Source organism: Argiope bruennichi, chromosome 6 (genome assembly GCF_947563725.1).
Source record: "Argiope bruennichi chromosome 6, qqArgBrue1.1, whole genome shotgun sequence".
Lineage (NCBI taxonomy): Eukaryota > Metazoa > Arthropoda > Arachnida > Araneae > Araneidae > Argiope > Argiope bruennichi.
The window spans coordinates 98,316,220-98,333,309 of record NC_079156.1 but is presented as its reverse complement, the minus strand read 5'-3'; the positions used below and the strand labels follow the sequence as shown (position 1 = coordinate 98,333,309).

General features: G+C 29.4%; 1 protein-coding gene across 2 annotated transcripts in view; it reads left to right on the top strand.

Moving 5' to 3' along the window:
• The window catches only part of LOC129971506 (T-box transcription factor TBX3-like), a 128,938-nt gene that overhangs the window by 44,704 nt on the left and 67,144 nt on the right, over nt 1–17,090 (top strand). For both annotated transcript variants that reach the window (XM_056085335.1, XM_056085334.1), the window contains exon 2: nt 16,621–16,888. In XM_056085335.1, the coding sequence (XP_055941310.1) occupies nt 16,621–16,888 (268 nt within the window). The remainder of the gene's footprint in view (nt 1–16,620; nt 16,889–17,090) is intronic.

The window sequence follows — 17,090 nt, the reverse complement described above, 5'->3', positions numbered from 1 at the left end:
ATATGTAATGAAACAAAATTATCGATAAATCATATTGAAAGTTTTTAATAATTATTATAATTGCTACGTCTCTATTTATTCGGTTTCAAACATATAATGAAGTCATTATAATTTAAATTAAATCAACCTAATATCATTAAAGCAATCATTAGTCACTTGGCGAGTTCACTTTTTGCACAACACCTGCTATAAATTGACTTCAATCGCAACATTCATTGCTTTTAAATGACTTAAATTATCCGGAAATATAAGCTAATTTGCGATCTGAACTTCATTAAAATATTTTATAGATTAGAACATTTATAATTTAAGGCTTGGAATCACGTAAAAAGTTTTTGCTTGAAATAATTTTTATTTTTAATATCTATTTTTAAACAGACAAATCTGAAAAGGAAAAAAAACACACGCTTAAAAGCATTATTTTGGGAAGTTAAAAGCTTTCTTTTTTTAATTCTTTTATTTAAATTTATTATCATTTAATTCCGTCTGCATAACTTTTTATTCTATTTTATACACAGAAACTTTAAAATTAAATCAGATCTTATTGCACGTGTTATTTTGTGTGTTAAACTCAATTTAGACATCTATAATTGTGAAAAGCACCATTTATCTTCTTCATCCTATGTGTTTCGATTTAGCGATATATAACAGCTTTCAAAGTTCTTATAAAATAATTAATTCGTTTTGTGGTATATCCATATCAGGTGAATCGTAATCAACATCATTATCCCAATAAAATCATTGCAACAATGATATATAAGTAATAGCTGAGTTTATTAAAAATATCGTAAAATAATAAAAAATAAAACAAAATAAAATTATCCCAAATACAAAAACATTATATTAAAGATTATGGTACATTCATGAATAAGGAATAAATTAGTATACAAATGGGGGAAAAAAAAGAAAAGAAACACAAAAATCCGGCTTATAGACTTTATCAAAAGATCACCTTCACGCGGGGATTCAAACCAGGGATTTTTTTTTTTTCTGTAAGGGGGCTGATCCCTTAAAAATCTCAAAATATTGAGTTTCGAAGGAACAAGTATTAATATACACAGTATAAAAGCGATAAAAATACAAATAGTTAAAAAATTAAAATAAAGGAAATTTAATTACAAAATTTGTAAAAAAAAATTAAAACATGAAAATAAAAAAAGGGAGAATTTGAATTTATTTTGTGCTTATATAAATAAAAGTTTGAATCTCCTAAAAGTTGAAATTTTGCAGTTTCTGCATTTAATTCTTGTTCTTATTATTATTTGGAACATTTGGCATTTTAATTTGACACACTTGGATATAAAACATCTATTAGAATTCTGAATGGTGACTTTAGGACAAAATTTAAGACCAAAAAAAAAAAAAGCTTTACAACAATTGTGTTAAGTTTTGAAGTTAGAAAAACATTGAAAGAAAAATTTTCTCGTCACATAAATTTCCAATTAAATATTTTCAAAAAAAAAATCGTGCATAAAATGAGCTTACCCTTTCTAATGAATAGTAAAGGTATTCCTATTTATAAACTTAAGGAAATAGTCTCCCTAAAATATTCCCACATATAATCTTATTAAGGTTTTGTTCCTTCTCCCACTGACCGTGCGTACTTTGCATACATTGGCGAACAATAAATATGAAATATTGAACATTAACTTCAATCTAACATTTTTATAGAATCCCCATGTGGTCTTTGGCGATTTTAGGGCGATTTATCCTTTGGCATGTGGTCGATACAAGTAGCCAAAAAACTAATTTATAGTTTGAACTTCTTTTTTTCCCAGACTTATTGAAACGAAAATTCGACATGGTATTTCAATTGTAGTCGCTAAACTTCAAACCAAATTTGATTTATTTACATTTTTTTACAATGCGCTGCGTTTTTATTTTGTTGTGCATTATCACTGCGTTTTTTTAGTTATTGCGTTTATTTGCGAAAGTACCAACCGAAAGTACCGCTGCGTTTTCATTTTGTTGCGTATTATCACTGCGTTTTTTAGTTATTGCGTTTTTTTGCAAAAATACCAACCACATAGGTACTATAGATCGGTTAACGAATTTGATTTAAACTTTGATTGAAATCTTTTTTATAGATGCTAAACTTGTGTACCAAATATTATCTAGCTCTTTACGCTTTGTAGTTATTGTGTTCATTTGTACTCGGACAGCCAGACAAACAGACATGTTCTGAATAGATTTCCTTCATACTTTGATGGAAATCTGCCAATTTGGTATAAATATTTATATATAATATTTATATATAAATATTTGGTATAAATATTATATAACCAAATTTCATCTGTTCAGCTTAAAGCGTTAAAGAGTTACCATGTTCACAGACAGAAGACATAATACCAAAATGCCCCCCCCCTGGATTCAGTGATTTCTGAAATATGATCTCGAGTTCGAATTTTTAAATGAAGGAGAAAAAAAGAATAAGGATTTTAACTCTGATTTGGCGCAGCATAGTCAAAAGCATGCCTCTTGCGCCAGAAAAAAATCCAAACAATCCAAGCTAATTTTCAGAAGGTGACAATATTGTCTCTTTGTGTACTTCGTATATCAGAAAATAAAAAGACAAAGAGAGATATAGAGTGAAAGAATAAAACTAAAACCTTACATCAAGCGTGTACCGCTGACTAACTTGCATACTTCCGACAAAACCCATTTTTCAAAAAAAAAAAAAAAAAACCAGCCAAAATGCTTTTAAATTCATTGTGTGGAATACATCACTCATCCAGTATAATCATAAATAAACGCCTGCTACGTACGTGTCATCGAGCATGTATATACTATTATCAGATCCTTTTAATTGGACCAGTTCTTCACCCCTTTCATAGACTCGGCGGATATCCTTTAATTATATAAATAAAACTTCACTCGCGGTTTTGGGCCCTAATTGGCAGCATTTTCGCAACCATACCTCTCGCTATCTGGTCTTCCTTTTACTGCTATGGTGACCTCAGACAAACGATACACTACCAGATGACATTTCTTTAAAAGGCAATAGCTATGGGAGCGGAGATTTTTTTTTATATATATTTATTAACAATGATTTTTTTTTTTTTTGTATGGCGATTTTGTATGTTTTGACAACAAAAGTGCGATTTTGAGGTAACGTAGCATCAATAGAACCTTTTTTATTAAATTAAAATAATTAATGAATAGTGTTTTTAAACAGCATGCAGGCATGTGCTAGTTCTAAGTAAATTGACATTTCAGCTATTTTTGTATGGTATTGTATAAGAATTTTAATTATTTTCAGAAGGGGAATTATGGGAATTTTCTTTCTTATGATATTCAATGTCGATTAAATTTTGATTTTTCTTATTGCTTTCATCGCTGCAAACTTTTATGATTTATATTTTCTCCTCCATATTTTTCGATGCTAATTTTTACTACAATAATGATAATTAAAAAAAAATCTTATCTCTTTAAAAAAAATTTTGTTTTTATCATTTATTACTTTTAAGTTTAGAATACAATCTATAATTTATCACAAAGAATAATTTTTACTTTCTCGTGCACGAAATATAGAGTAAGTATTATAATCATTAAAAAATTCGAATTCGATGTTTTGTCGAACAAGTTTCAAATCTCCTTGAGTTCGAAAAACACATTTTTGGCATTTTGTCTGTCTCTCTGCGAACCCACGACCTCAAATACGCTCTGAGCTAGACAGATGAAATTCCGTATATGGACTTAAGATCCATAGATATCTATCATATTTTGAACGAAATTCATCCTGAGAAAGTCAAGCTGTTCAAATACAAGTTAATTCAATAAATTCAAAATATAAAGAGCTAGCTAAATAAAATTTGGCACACAGGCTTAACATTTAAAATGTAGATTCTTATTATTATTTGAATCAAATCTGTTAAAGTATTGCTCGTCTGTCGTCTGTACTTTCACAAGCATTTAAACATAACAACTCATAAACGTAAAGACTTGAATCAATTAATCTATTATGTTATCTTGTGACAGCAACTGTAATTCCCTACTTGTTGTAAAAAAGTGTCCAAAATATGCATTCGTCAGATAAATTCAGTAAAAATACTGGATTCAGATCAAAAATCAGTATTTTGTAACTATTGTCTGCCAATTTCATGCAAGGCATTCGCGGCTGTATTTAAGGTTCACGATTTTTTGCGGGCAGAGCAGAGGGATATGAATTTAATTGGAGAATACATCAGAAACTTTCCGGAAGACCACTTGTTTTATCTTGTGATCTATTGTTCTCAAATTTAATTTAACTTTTTTGTAGACGTTCCCACGAATTTTCTTCAGTTTGTGCTATAAAATTGTTGATGTTTTAAATTGGGCAACAAAATTTAAATAAAGTGTTAAAAAAAAGATTTCCACGGCTGCTCATTTTGAATATTTTTATTTCCAGAAGGTATTTCGCATACTAAAATATTTTTATTGGAAATTTTTGAAATGACACTGTTAATTAATGTTCTTCAAACGATCATAAATCTAAAAAAATAAAAAAAATATTTTATTAGTTTTTAGTTTTTTTTTTTTTTTTCTTTCAAAAATGGATAAAATAATGATATAGTTTTCTAATAATTTTGATTTCGCCAAGTAACTTAACTGTATCTTCAAGCCATTGCACACTAGCAGTATATGAAAGATTCAAATGAAACTGAATGCAAGAGAGAGAGAGAGAAAAAAAAAACGGTCTCCACAATAATTTATTTTATCTTGTAGCATTCTAAAAACATTAAATGGAAAATACATAGAAAATCAATTTCATATTTAATAATGTATTATTCTCTGGGAAAGTTGCTTTTATAATGCACATTCACCTCCTTTTTTTTAAAAAAAAAACTTTTAAAAGCTATCAGAAAATGAAATAGCTATTACAAAATATGGAATCTAATTAACCTTTGCCTTATTGGGCAATATATATTCTAAACTAGCTGGGTTTCCCCCCCCCCCTTCCTTTCTAAAGCTAGGTCTAGTTGTTGCTTCTCTATTCTCATAACCAATATTTTAAGGTTTTTTTTTTGTTTTTTTTTTTTTTTTTATCATTATGGAGATAGTTTTACTTCTCTGTCCTTTTCTATTATTCCACACGTAATGATCAAATTTGTAGCGGTGTATGTGGGGAATAGGTAACAATACTAATGGTCGGAAAATACACCCTTATAGGTCACATATTTTTCTAGTAATAGTATCTTAAAATATTTTTGGAAATGGGATTATTTTAAGTATAGCAATTCTTTGAACTAATTAGAAAATATTAATTTAATTTGCTAATTAATGTGCTTAGTTACTTATAAATTAACAAATCAAGATATTTCATTATGGAATAAGATTCAAAACTGAAAATATTTGTTTTTTTTTTTTATCGAAATATTTGGTGAAAATTTAAGTCTTCCTAAATAATTGCGTAGTAAAATTGCTGAATTTGGTCATAAATATATTTTGAACAATCTAAGAAAGGGTTAATGTCCACTTGTTTCAAAACAGAAAAGGCATTCAAATACCCGCAGTCTAAAAGCAATGAATAAAAACGTGCTGTTCTCAATATTTATAAAAGCATAATTATAAAAAGAACCGTTTCGGAATTCAAGAGCAAAGATTTAAATTTAAAACATTTTTCTTTGGAGATTTATCCACTTCGTAGAGGGGAAAATGAGGTTTCAGTTTGTTAATTAATGTTCTTTTAGAATTCTGAAACATTTTTCAAACTATTTTTTTTAATTATTTGATTGATTTGATCCGTTATTAAGAGGAGATGTTGATTCGTCTCTTTTGACAATTCATATAGTAAATTTTATTTTTAAAAAACTGAGAATCAAACTAAACTAATGTTTTGAATTTTGTAAAAATATTAATAAGAGTGCTTAAATATTTTATGTATTTAAATAAACTATAAATATCGTATTTTCATTACTAAGGAAATTATTTTCAAGCATAGGACACAAAAATCCAGGCTAGAATAACATAAAATTTGGCGATTATTATTATTATTTATTTATAAAAATATTGGATTTTAAAATATTTAGTTATAATACTTAAAATATATGAAGAATCTAAGTCCTATGCTTTTGTAGTATTTTATGATCAATTTGTTATATAAAAGACGATAAGATCATCAAGATTTTCTGACATGTAAATACATTTTACTGGTACGAGGAAAACAAATTATTTAAAATTAATTCACTTAAGAAAAATGTATATATTTTAATTGGATTTTACATCCTGACAAATTTAACGAAGCAATCTCATTCCTAAATACTAGTCCAATTTTACATCTAACAACTAAAAAATTGATTCTTTGCTTTTCATTTCAAAATTTCATTCACAGAGAACAATTGAATGATGAAGTGAAAAATCGATAAATTTTGTCCGAAATTACAGATGAAATATTCACCTTGTTATAAGGTATCGGAGCCACAACCATATATCAAAATTAAGAACAATTACCGTGTGAATTCAAGGTTTAAGTGCTCTCTATCAGATGCCAATAAAGCAGTTGATTACAGTGTAATTATTTCGTAATCAGCAGATTTTTCACATGCTATCTTCGGTTGCATCTCTTGACCTGAAGCATCTATACATGAATGATTGATCATTATCTGTATCCCTCACTCTTCAACCAGATGCTCATTTCCTTTCGAACGGAAATTTCACTTCCTCTTTTCTTCCATGTGTTTTCCCTTTCACGAAAAACTGCGTAAATGTAGATATTTAGCTATGCGATTCATTTCTGGTGAGCATTTATAGTGACGTAGCAGAATTTAAAATTTCCCGCGATAAACCACGATTTGGAATGTGAATGTAATTGGTGATTAATTTTTCGCATTCTACAGTTCCCTAACTAAATTTCCCTTTCAATAATATTTCGTCTTGCCTTTACGCTCGCCACTGTTACCTAGTCCAGTTCCTGAGCATTAATGCTCTCTCTCCTCGGCATACTATAAAAACATTACTGGTTACTTTTTTAGGTAGATTCCTATAGAAAGAATACCTATTGCAATGGTTCTCATGACAAGATTTCGGGAAAAATTCTCAAACCATGGTCCCTAGAAGTAAACGTATGTATTTGTGTCTGTGTGCGTGCGTACGCGCGCGCGTGAACTCGTATAACCCTTTGCCCATTTTATCTTGCGAAAAAAGATAATTAGGGTAATTTTGTTTGGATTTTAACTGGTTTGGAATATGTTGTTGGAAATGAAAAAACACAGATCAAGTTCGCAAATTGCCCATTTAGCTCAAAAGGGGGTGGAAATAGTAGGGGGGGGGTGAAATTTTCATTTCGCTATAAATTTCTTAATATTGAAGATATAAAAATAAATCCAATTAGCCAAGTCAACGCCTCATTAGGACGAACAACTGTATTTAAAATTTTTCGATAACTGCAATATCTTTGAAGTTAGGGACTGAAAAGTGATTTTCCCGCTCTAATTTTGATTGCTTCTAACATCAAAAATTTATGTTGCCAGATAGTAAGTCAGATGTAAAGGAATCTACCTTTCTATGCCAAAAGGTAGGGTTTTTTTTTTTTTTTTTTTTTTGTAAATGCAAACGATTTAAAAGGTGAATGTAAATTTGAAATTCCATAGTAGATTTTTTTTATAGATTAGAGATATGTTTTCTCAGTTATGAAACTTCCTAAACGAAAATACGACTTCTTGGGTATTTAATGCATTTTTGTTGAGTATTTGTAGCAAAGTTAAAAAGTATCGGAGATTCAGTTAAACTTTTTTTCCTTTATTAAATTTTTTATTTTAGACTTGATCCGTTTGAGAGCTTTGTTGCAAGGTAATATATTCCATCAAAAAATGTCTCATTTTTAAAAAAATTTGAATATATTAGATATCAAATAGTACTGTTTATTTTAAAGCTCTTTTCTACAACTTTTGTATTAAAAATATTTTAAATTATTTATTTATTGAATTCCTTTATATTTTAAATTATAAATTATCTTTACTAACAATTGTTCTCGTTTCTTTTTAAAGAAACCTTTCTAGTTATCTTTTAATTAACTGTTATTTATGAAAAAAATTAATATTAAAAATAAACTTTACTTCCATTTTTTGCTAAGCTCATTTTTGAATTAATCAAATTTTTATGCAGTGCCTATCAATTTAGAATCAGCTGAGTTCCACTGTTCAAATAAAAAAAAATATCCAATCGATTTCATATGTGCATTAACATCATTTTGATATTGTTATGAATTATTCATTTTCCCCTACCTTATTTACATAACACGATAAAAGTTGTTGTAATGCAAAAAGAAACAAATAAAATGCATCCCCTCTTTTTTCCCCCTGATGAAGATTACATTTCTGTCGTCCAAGTATTTAACTAGCTCCCCAACACTTCATATTTGATTGATACACGCTTAAGAAATTCATCTATAACACGCTTCTTCCTTAATAATCAGTTTTAATAAGTGCAACCCAAGTATTCACTGTTTCTCAGAAGATAATCATCAGTAGGTCGATAATTCTTGTGCCATAATTTACTACCCACTTCATTGTCGAAGCGAAAGGGGGAGGGGGACGACTGCTTAAGAAGCCTAGCTGGTGTCATACAACTTTGATGCCATACAATCTCATTCAGAGATCTCTGAGAAACGTGATCTTCCCCTTGTGGTAACACGGGGGTGCGGTTGCTGACAACACTTGCTACTGACTCCACCCTGCTAGGCAGCGATTATTATCAGTGGCAGTACTACTACAGATAGGTAGATATTCGTCTGGGATAATGCCGGGGACTGTCAGACACACGCACGGTTTCGGGTCGGAATGAATGTCCAAGAATCGCGGGAAGAATAAAATCGATCGACCTCTTGGTCATGCTCTTCGATTGCCCGGGCAACGGAAGGGTCAAGCATCGCCCTGGGATTGGATGCGAGTTGGGATTTGTTGGGTGGATCCTCCGCCATTGACAATGATTCCCAGTTTAATTAATTACTGAAGAACTCGGCAAACGTATCGCTTTGTTTGAGATGATTCATTCTAAAAAGGTAAAAGAGAGATAAAGAAGTTCTTTTTCTTTCTTTCCTATCCAAAACAACTTTTTTTTTTTTTCATCTGTAACTGGAAGAATAAAATTAAATATGGACAATCACTACTTAAAATCCACCATGGGAAAAATATGGATGTATCATTGCTTCCTATTAAATGTCCTTTCATATTAGGTTATTTGAATGTAATTGATAAGCAAAGTAATCCAAATTAAACATGCGATTTTAGATACTTTCTGTGTCAAAATTATAGGTAAATTTTGTACATGTACTTTCTTGAGTATACCGTTTCGATTTCAAAGGGGGGGGGTATGTTCCTATTTTGACGGCTAGGGGAAAATGGCTGTACTGAGAAGACAAATTGTGAAGTCACCAGCAATATTTTTCTTTCTTTTAAGATAAAATGTAAAACTATTAAACTGAAATATTGACGACTACTATCATGTGCATTGGTTATAGCCCGCTCAACAAATTCAATCTCAATTTTTTCATTTTCCTACATTGCATTTGGTTTTTTACTACAACTTTTTTTCTTCTTCAAGACATAAAATCATCATCCCAAAGTTTGTAATAGTAGATACTGAAGTCATGCGTTTTACTTATCGAAATGTAGTAAGCGTACCAGAAGTTTTGTGATTATTCTCATAAACGCTCATCTGCTTAAACTGGTAAACGCTCATCTGCTTTTCTCTAAAATCTTAGTTTCATAAAAAGAAAGAGATTAATTCATGTACTAATTTATATTGAAGAAGTTAAAATACTATAACTTTTCTATAAACTATAGCATCGTAGCAAATACTATAATTTTTCTATAAACTATAGCATCGTAGCACCGTTTTTTTTCCCTCCCCCCCCCCTTTTTTTTTTCTCCATTGATTGCACTGTTTTTTCTTTCTTCTTTTTATCATTCTAATTCTAAAATTGAAAATGTATTCTCTGGAAAGTATGCATACAGAATCGGATAGTGATCTAGGTAGTTATTATCGCGCAGGAAGTGCCTGAATAATTCTTGTTTAGTTTGATTAGACTTATATGAATAAGATTTAATTTTAACTGTCAACGATCGATATTCTTTGTTATTATTCTTTTTAAAATGGTATTTAATACCATATTTATACCATGGTATTTATGGTATTTAATATGGTATAATACAGTAATGGTATTTAATACCTTTTTCTGGATGTACAATTCTTTCTCCTATGTCAACTAGAGCTTAAAATTTAATGATCTGAATGTTCCAATTATTAATCAAAATACCAGGTTCTACTGCTTATGTGTTTCGATTGTCAAAAAAGTTCAATCAAAACTATTTAACATCTTTTTTTTTTTTTTGCATTAAATAATAATAAAATTGTGTGAAAGGCAGAAATCATTATATGAATTTATGTGTAATAAAAATGGAAAAAAAAATGACATGATTTTTTTTTAATACACACAATGGAAAATTTTCCTCATTTTTTTTATATATATAATTTTAAATCAATTTCTAAATTACACGAAATTTTGTATGATTCTTAGAATTATTGGACATGAATTCGTGGTCCTTGTTATATCTTAATGATTTAAACCTCTTTCTAAGTAAACAATTACAATCATATTATAGTACATTTAAATTAATTTCTTACATAATTTTATATACTTTAATGTTATGAGCTGAAAGGAAAATTTCACATATTTAAAATAATGTAAAGGCAGATTTTTTTATAATTAGTTTCCCAATTAGATCTTACTTTAAAAAGAAATCTTCTTTCTTTTGTATAATATGTGTTTATTTTGCTTTTCATATCAAAAAAAATATTTACTTATGAAGAAATTTAGTTAAGACGTATAACGAGTTTAGTTATAAGTAGATATTTTATTTTTCACATTTAAGCATTATTAACAGTTTTCTCTATGTGTGTTCTATATGTTTTTTCTCTCTCTCTTTTATTTTTCTAAATCGTAATCCTTTTGGTTGTGTGTGTGTGTACATAGAGAGAGAGAGACCTGTATTTGGTGTTCAAGACAAAGTGTGTTGTTTGTGTACAAGACATTGCTATTTAGTATCTTTTAGGCTGACGATCTATCTATTCAGAAGTAGTCTATCTAGTAGAAGTAGAAATCTATTCAGATCTTCTAATCTATTCAGAAGTAGTAAATCTTTCCAACATTGATTAAACTAACTAACTAACTAAACTAACTAAATATTAAAATATTGTCTTTCTTATTTTTACCAGAATTCTAAATTTTAAATAACCACTTACGCAATTGGCTAAATAAACTTGTTGAAAGATGCTTTTTTCTCTCCCCCCCCCTTTAAGTCCTTGTAGGAATTTCTATGGGAACAAAACATTTAACCTGGGAAAGTGTGCATAAAAGGAAAACTATATTCTACTACGAAAGCTATTTTGATGCAAAACTTACTTTCATTCATTTAAGAAAAAAAAAAAAAAAAAAAAAGATTAAAGAACTACATGCATGAGAATTCTAATGCACCTTATGAACCATTCATTTTATGCGCATGCGTGCTGTCCCACCCATCCATTTCGTTTGCTCATGCTTTTATGTCCAATGATCACACGTTACGTGAATAGGGGAAACACCCCATCCCACTCGCCTTTGCGTGAAACGTAACAGCTGAACGCTCACATATATCAAAATGCAACTAAAAGCACAGATACGAGAGTGCAAAAAGAAATGAAAGTAGGGAGGGCCTCAGCCCGAAGGCTACAGACCGTAACAGCTTCACGCGATTTTCCACACGTTAGAATCGCGCATAACAATGGACGGACGACACTCGACAATCGTTACTAGCACCGCACTCAAACCAAACACACAAACACAAAAAATCTTGACAACCCACTGCAAACACTGTAGCCTTTCATATAAATTTCGAATCAAGAGATCTATCCTTCATAATAATTTACATTGTTATGAAATTTGACATTTTTGATGCGAACTGGACAAGGAATATTGGAAAAATGGTGCCATTTTGATGGATAAATGATCATGTGAATCAATAGTTTGTATTATTGTTGATTTGTTTCTTGCACGTTATATTCGAATTACCCATTCATCTTTTATTAACGACGAGAACCTTTATTCTTTTTTTAAAAAAAATCTTTTATTACAGCAGTTTGGCATCATAATGATACAAGTGTTGTCAATAACTTTTTATCCTGTTGGAAAGGCTTGCGAATGGGCGAGTCTGATGGCGTTGTTAAATTTGACTCTATTTATGCGATTACACAATACATTGTGAAGCTAAATGAAGCAGAATCGTTTTAATATGAAAAGCAGTTCCTTGTTAGCTTTTTATTTGCATTTCTCAATGGTATTTTGATTTAGATTTCGTAAGATGGAAAGTAAATCATATTGTTAAAAAAATAAAGCAACTTTTTTTTAAAAAAATCCTGTTTTCCCAAAACATAATACGAATGAGATTGGGAAATTGTCCTTTTTTTCCGTATTAAAAAAAAATCAATGTTTTATAAATGCCATTATAAATCACATGATTTATAATGGGACTTCCTTTATACAATAAAATGAACAAGGTAATCAGTGTGCAGAAAATTTATCGATAATATTCTTGTTAGTATAAATCAATCAAATTGGTTTGATTTAAAAGAATAACGCGGATTTTTTGCTCCTAGTATTTAGAAGTTTAGGGATTTGTAACTATGCGCTAATGAACTGATTAGATTAGGTTTATTTTTTTAAAGTTTGATTCATTTTATTTTGTATTAGAAAAATCAATGATTATTATATGTCTTTCAATATCCGCGACTTCTTTTGTATAATAAAATGAGCGAAGTAATCAATGATTACAATACTGATAAAAAATATTCTTGATGTCATAAATCAATAAATTTGGACAGATTTGAAGGAATAACGCGAATTTTTTGCTCCTAGTATTTAAAAGTTTAGAGATTTGTAACTGTGTACTAATGGACTGATGAGATTGAGTATTATTTTTTAATCTTGCTTCCTTTTTTGTATAAGAAAAATCAATGTTTAGTAAATGCCATTATCAATCTCATTTTTTAACTGACTTCCTTTATATAATAAAATGAACAAGGTAATCTATGTACAAAAAAATGATCAACAATATTCGTGTTATTATAAATCAATCAATTTGATTTGATTTGAAGGAATAACAAAGATTTTTTTATTCGAGTATTTAAAAACTTCGGGGTTATTGTTCCATTGTAAGATAATGAGAACCTAAATACTTTGGAAAGCAGAAACTAGATGAGACTGGGAATTATTTTTTTACTAGCCGCCTTTGGCGACCAGCCGGTTCGCCAATCTTAATGTTCGTTAAAATTTTAATAATTAAATATTTTATGCAATTCCAACTTTAATAGATTCTTCAGCAAAATATTTTAAAACTTCAAATTTTGATAGTCATATAATTCACTCATAATGTTATAAAGGCCTTTAGTCATAACGTGATATGTATCTCTCTCATTTTCTGTAACCCCTCGTAGAATGTATGCTTTAAATTAAAGTGTAAATGATTAATCTGCAATTAATATAATAATATTTTTTTACTGAAACAAAGCATTTTTTTTAATAATATTATTACTGATAATAGAGTCACTGAGCGTTTAAACTTTATGGGAACTAAAGAATATCTTTCTTAATTTATGTAATATCTCAAGAATTTGTCAACAAAATTTTCTCAGATTCATCATGAACAGATCGATTCATTAACAATGTTTCATTTTAAATGCATCAAACACTAAGAAAATAAAATGAATCGTTTAAAATAATCGGTCTAAAACAGGTTTAAAAAAACTACTTAAAAAACGATGTACTTAAAACTATAAGCATATACAAAAAATATATATAACTAACATAAATACAATTTAATTAAAAAAAAGCATGCAACTAACCTAAAAATAATTTAAATCATTGAAAACAGGTTTAAAAAATCACTTAAAAAACGATGTACTTAAAACTATAAGCATATACAAAAAATATTTAACTAACATAAATACAATTTACTTACAAAAGCATGCAACTAACCTAAAAATAATTTAAATCGTCCGTTCATAACGGTTGTCATGGCAACAATCAGAACACAGTGCGCATGCGTGAATTTTCTTCGCCAGTTACGTTAACACAAATGCGTGAATTTTTCTACGCCAGTTGGGGTAACGCTATGCAGATTTTACATTTTTAATTTCCTTTATTCTGTGTTATTTTAATTCAAAAGTACTTCAGAATGAATCTGAAACATGGATTAATTAAAAATGTTTAATTTTAAATGCATCAAACATTAAGAAAATAAACAGAATCGTTTGAAATAATCCGCTGAAAAATATTAACCCTAGCCTCATTACTGTTGGGAGAAAATAAAACGGAAGCCTTAGTCTTTTGGCGGTGGAGAAAATGGAAGATTTTTTTGGCGGAAAAGTTGGCGGTGGGAAAAATGGAAGATTTTTTTGGCGGGAAAGTTAGTTTTTAATTAATAATTAAAATTCTAATTAAAAATTCGAAAAAAGGAACCCCAGGTGCACCTTCCCGACCTCCAAGGTATACATGTACCAAATTTGGTAGCTGTAGGTCAAACGGTCTGGCCTGTAGAGCGCCAACACACACACACACACACATTGAGCTTTATTATAAGTATATATAGATGTTTGCTTGTATTAGAAAAATCAATGTTTAGTAAATGTCATTATAAATCTTTCATGATCCGCTGACTTCCTTTATTTAATGAAATGATCTAAGGGAAGATTACAAAGTTGATAAAAGCAAAACCCTTGTCATCAGAAATCAATCACTTTTATTTGATTTCAAGACGTACGCGATTTTATTTTTCATTTACACTTAAGATAATATAATAGGGTGTTGGTAATTGTATTCCATGATAAGAAGATAAGACGCTCCAAGTATCCAGAATATTCCAATTCAGAATGTTTTTTTAGATTATTTTTGTTGATTATTTTATTAAATTTTATTAATAATTAATTAGTTTGTCTCACTAAGAACCTCATTTTGTCTGTAAAAATATTCTACGGTTTCATGTTTAAAAATGAAGTGTTTTTTTTAACATCTTTATTTAATTTTTTTTTTTTTGAATGACTATTTTTTTACTAAAAGAATCCATTTATAACTTTATCTATTCAAAGTGTACTTATAAGCAAAAAAGCAAACTTAAATTATATTAATGATAAACAAAATGTATTCTGAGACTCCTTTCAAAATAATTTCGTTTTTTATGTTGTTTTATTTTATTGATAATGATCAATCTGATTTATTAAAGAATTATGAATTTGGATCTGTTAACAGATCACAGAAAAAGAAAAAGTTGCCATTGATCAGTTTTGTCGTAGATCACGTGAAAATTAATTTCATACATTAGAAAATATTCTTTGCTCTTTCTTTTGTTATTGTTTTTTGCTGCTTTTATTTTGATTTTTTACATATATTGAAATCCGAATCTGAACTTTAATGTGTAATGCATGTCATGTGTATTTCGATTAAACAGAAAGGTCAGAAAGTTTTTTTCTGATTACAAAATGTTTTTTCAAAAAAATATATAATTTGATATTGTTGTGGCGTTTAAGAATTTTTTCATAAAACCACCTGCGTCATTAAATTTCAATATGAACATCTTTGGCATCTCGTAGAATGTAGAGGCACTATTCAATTCTCGCTACAAATCACCCAACATTTCGGCAGTCACACTAGACATTACATTCACAATCCTAATTTTGAGTGCATCAGTCTCTTCAGCAGGCATTACAAATACTCTGTACTTTATGTAACCCCAAAATTGGTACTGAACAGTAACTGCTAATTTTGTTGTTGTTGCTTATTCCCAAGATCAGCAGGGCTAGATCAGGTCCATGATATTGTGCACCCTAAAAAAGTCCAAAAGCATCAGTGGACTGTTTGTCATATCCCGTCTGGTAAGCCCCAGGCAGGCAAGGAACTGCTAATTTTAATTCATGGTATCAAACAATATCTTGACCTTTTTTCTTCATTAAAGCGATTTTGATAAAAATAGAATGTAAAGTCACTATTTCTTCATTAGTTACGCTATGAGTTAGACTAATAGAAATTACAGTAAAAATTTCACAGTATTATATTCAATGATTTCTCCATATTAATTCTTTTTATCTGCAACAGACTTTATGACCATCCTATATTTATAAGTATTACTCAATGACTGAAACTTGAAGACTATACATGTGATTATATATCGTCATGAAAGATCGAAGTCTGATAAATATCGATAATCTTTGATGAAGGTCAACATTGACATATTCATTAACCGACATTCATAGGAGAATGTTAAAATTCTTCATTGAGAATATTCGGTCTTTTATGATAGTATATATATTTAAAGTATTTTATGCATCTTTCACCGGCGTTGAGTAATACTTTCAATTTCTTCTTCTTCTTTTTTTTTTTTTTTTTTTTTTTTGTTTTTCAATTGGTTAAAATATTCAGTATTTCAATTTGCTCAGTACTCTTAAATACAATTTCCCGGTAGCATAATTGCGGATAATGCTTATTACCGTTTAATTTATATTATAATGTAGAAACAAAACAAAAAAAGAGAATAAATGGATAAACTTTCCTTAATATGTTTTACACTTTATGTTTTACACAGTTTTTGTAACACATGTTTTATCTTTGATTGACAGGCGTATGTTCCCTGCCTACAAAGTCCGAGTCAGCGGTCTGGACAAGAAAGCCAAGTACATCTTGCTGATGGACATTGTAGCTGCAGACGACTGTCGCTACAAGTTTCACAACAGCAGGTGGGTGGTGGCTGGGAAGGCCGACCCAGAGATGCCCAAGAGGATGTACATACATCCGGACTCCCCTTCCACGGGGGAACAGTGGATGCAGAAGGTGGTCTCTTTCCACAAGCTCAAGATAACCAACAACATATCCAACAAACACAGTTTCGTAAGTACCCGTTTCACTATCTCTTACTTTCCATCTGTAATTCTACATATCTTAATAACAGGTTGGCAATATACAGAAAGCTAAGAGTGGCTGCATTAACAGGGTATCTTATATTTATAGAAAATTCCCTGGCAATTGAACAATTTATCGTAGAAGGCATTTTTTTTTTTTTTTTTTGCAATTATTTGAAATTTTTTATTGA